Source organism: Microtus ochrogaster, unplaced genomic scaffold, assembly GCF_000317375.1.
Source record: "Microtus ochrogaster isolate Prairie Vole_2 unplaced genomic scaffold, MicOch1.0 UNK16, whole genome shotgun sequence".
Taxonomy (NCBI): Eukaryota; Metazoa; Chordata; class Mammalia; order Rodentia; family Cricetidae; genus Microtus; species Microtus ochrogaster.
Genome location: NW_004949114.1, coordinates 6,017,802 through 6,019,414, shown reverse-complemented (window position 1 = coordinate 6,019,414; position 1,613 = coordinate 6,017,802). Strand labels below are relative to the sequence as shown.

Here is a 1,613-nt window from a genome sequence, read left to right as displayed (position 1 = left end):
GTCTGACCCTGGTGAGAACTCTGACCTTTAATGCCTGTCTGACCCTGGTGAGAACTCTGACCTTTAATGCCTGTCTGACCCTGGTGAGAACTCTGGCCTTTGATGCCTGTCTGATCCTGGTGAGAACTCTGGCCTTTGATGCCTGTCTGACCGTAATGAAAATTCTGGCCTTTGCTCTGACCTTGTCCATCTGTCTGACCATGTTGGAAGGTATGTTTTTGTTTGTCTGACTGACCATAGCGAGAATTCTGGGCCTGTCTGTCTGTCTGACTGTTGCCTGATTTCTGATACTGCTTTCCATATTGTTCATAAGAACCAGCTTCTTGTTGACTGGTTTGACTAGAGTAAGAATCTTGTCGGAGTCTTCCAGACTGGCCATGGCTGCTTTGTCGTCCAAATGTTTTAGACTGGCCATAATGAGAAACCTGAGCTGGGATCTCAGGCTGATTTAAGGCAAAGATATATCCTTGACTTTTGGGTCGGTCGTTGCTAGATTTATGACTCAGTCTTTGATCAGGGCTAGAGTGCTGATCGTCTGTCTCTGACTGATCAGAGCTGTAATCCGTGTCTTGTCTCTCTGCCTGACCCTGGAGCGAGTCCTTATGTTCTTGGACATCCTGACTTTGTCCTTCAGACTGCCTAGGCTGTCTGCCTGTGTTTTCAGAAAACTTACGGCTCTGTGTTCCTTTCTGACCCCGTTCTTTCTGGGAGGAGGTTCTACCTCCACATGACTTACTATCTAGTTTACGATGGCAAGCTTGGACCAATTGGAACACCAACAAGAGGTATTCACGAAAATCAACATATCCATTTCTGTCTCGGTCCAAGTGTTCCAGAATGGTTTCCACAGTCTCTGGGTCATTTGGTCTCTGTAAGAAAAACAGGGGAAAACCCCAAAATATCCTTTTATGAATGTTGGATTATACATTAGTCTTAATGTCCCAATCCACTCCCAAACAGGTTTTCCTTTCCTTCCTTCCTTCCTTCCTTCCTTCCTTCCTTCCTTCCTTCCTTCCTTCCTTCCTTCCTTCCTTCCTTCTTTCTGAGAAACTATTATTGTTAAGTGGCTTGTTCTGGTTCTAATCTTTGATTAGTTTATTTTCTGAACCTCATCCCTTAATGAACCAATGGGGGTTATGACCACAGGGAACAGACAACCATATTAACAGCAAATTTGAATCATTTGAATTTGAATCATTCGAGAAAGTTATTATCTTTTCTTTTTCTTTTTGGTTTTTCAAGACAGAGTTTCTCAGTAGCTTTGGAGCCCATCATGGAACCAGCTTTTGTAGACCAGGCTGGTCTTAAACTCACAGAGATCTGCCTGCTTCTGTGTCCTGAGTGCTGGGATTAAAGTTGTGCACCACCACCATCTGGCTAAATTATTATCTTTTTACATAGTACAGCCTACCTGTTTATAAACCTCTTTCTCGCTACACTGTGACACTCTTAATGGAAAAGAAGTTAGTTTTCTTTGTGTTTGTATCCTCAGAGTCTGGGATTGTGCCAGCATGGAGCAGGTACTCAATGAATCTTTTTTTTTTTTGTTTTTTTGTTTTTTTGTTTTTTTGTTTTTTTGTTTTTTTGTTTTTTTTCGAGACAGGGTTTCTCTG

At 42.4% G+C, this 1,613-nt stretch overlaps 1 protein-coding gene across 1 annotated transcript in view; it reads right to left on the bottom strand.

The window, feature by feature from the left end:
• Rptn (repetin) overlaps nucleotides 1–1,613 on the bottom strand; it is a 4,309-nt gene that overhangs the window by 2,064 nt on the left and 632 nt on the right. Inside the window, 1 exon segment of the mRNA XM_005367326.1 lies at nucleotides 8–869. Coding sequence (XP_005367383.1) covers nucleotides 8–869 — 862 coding nt within the window.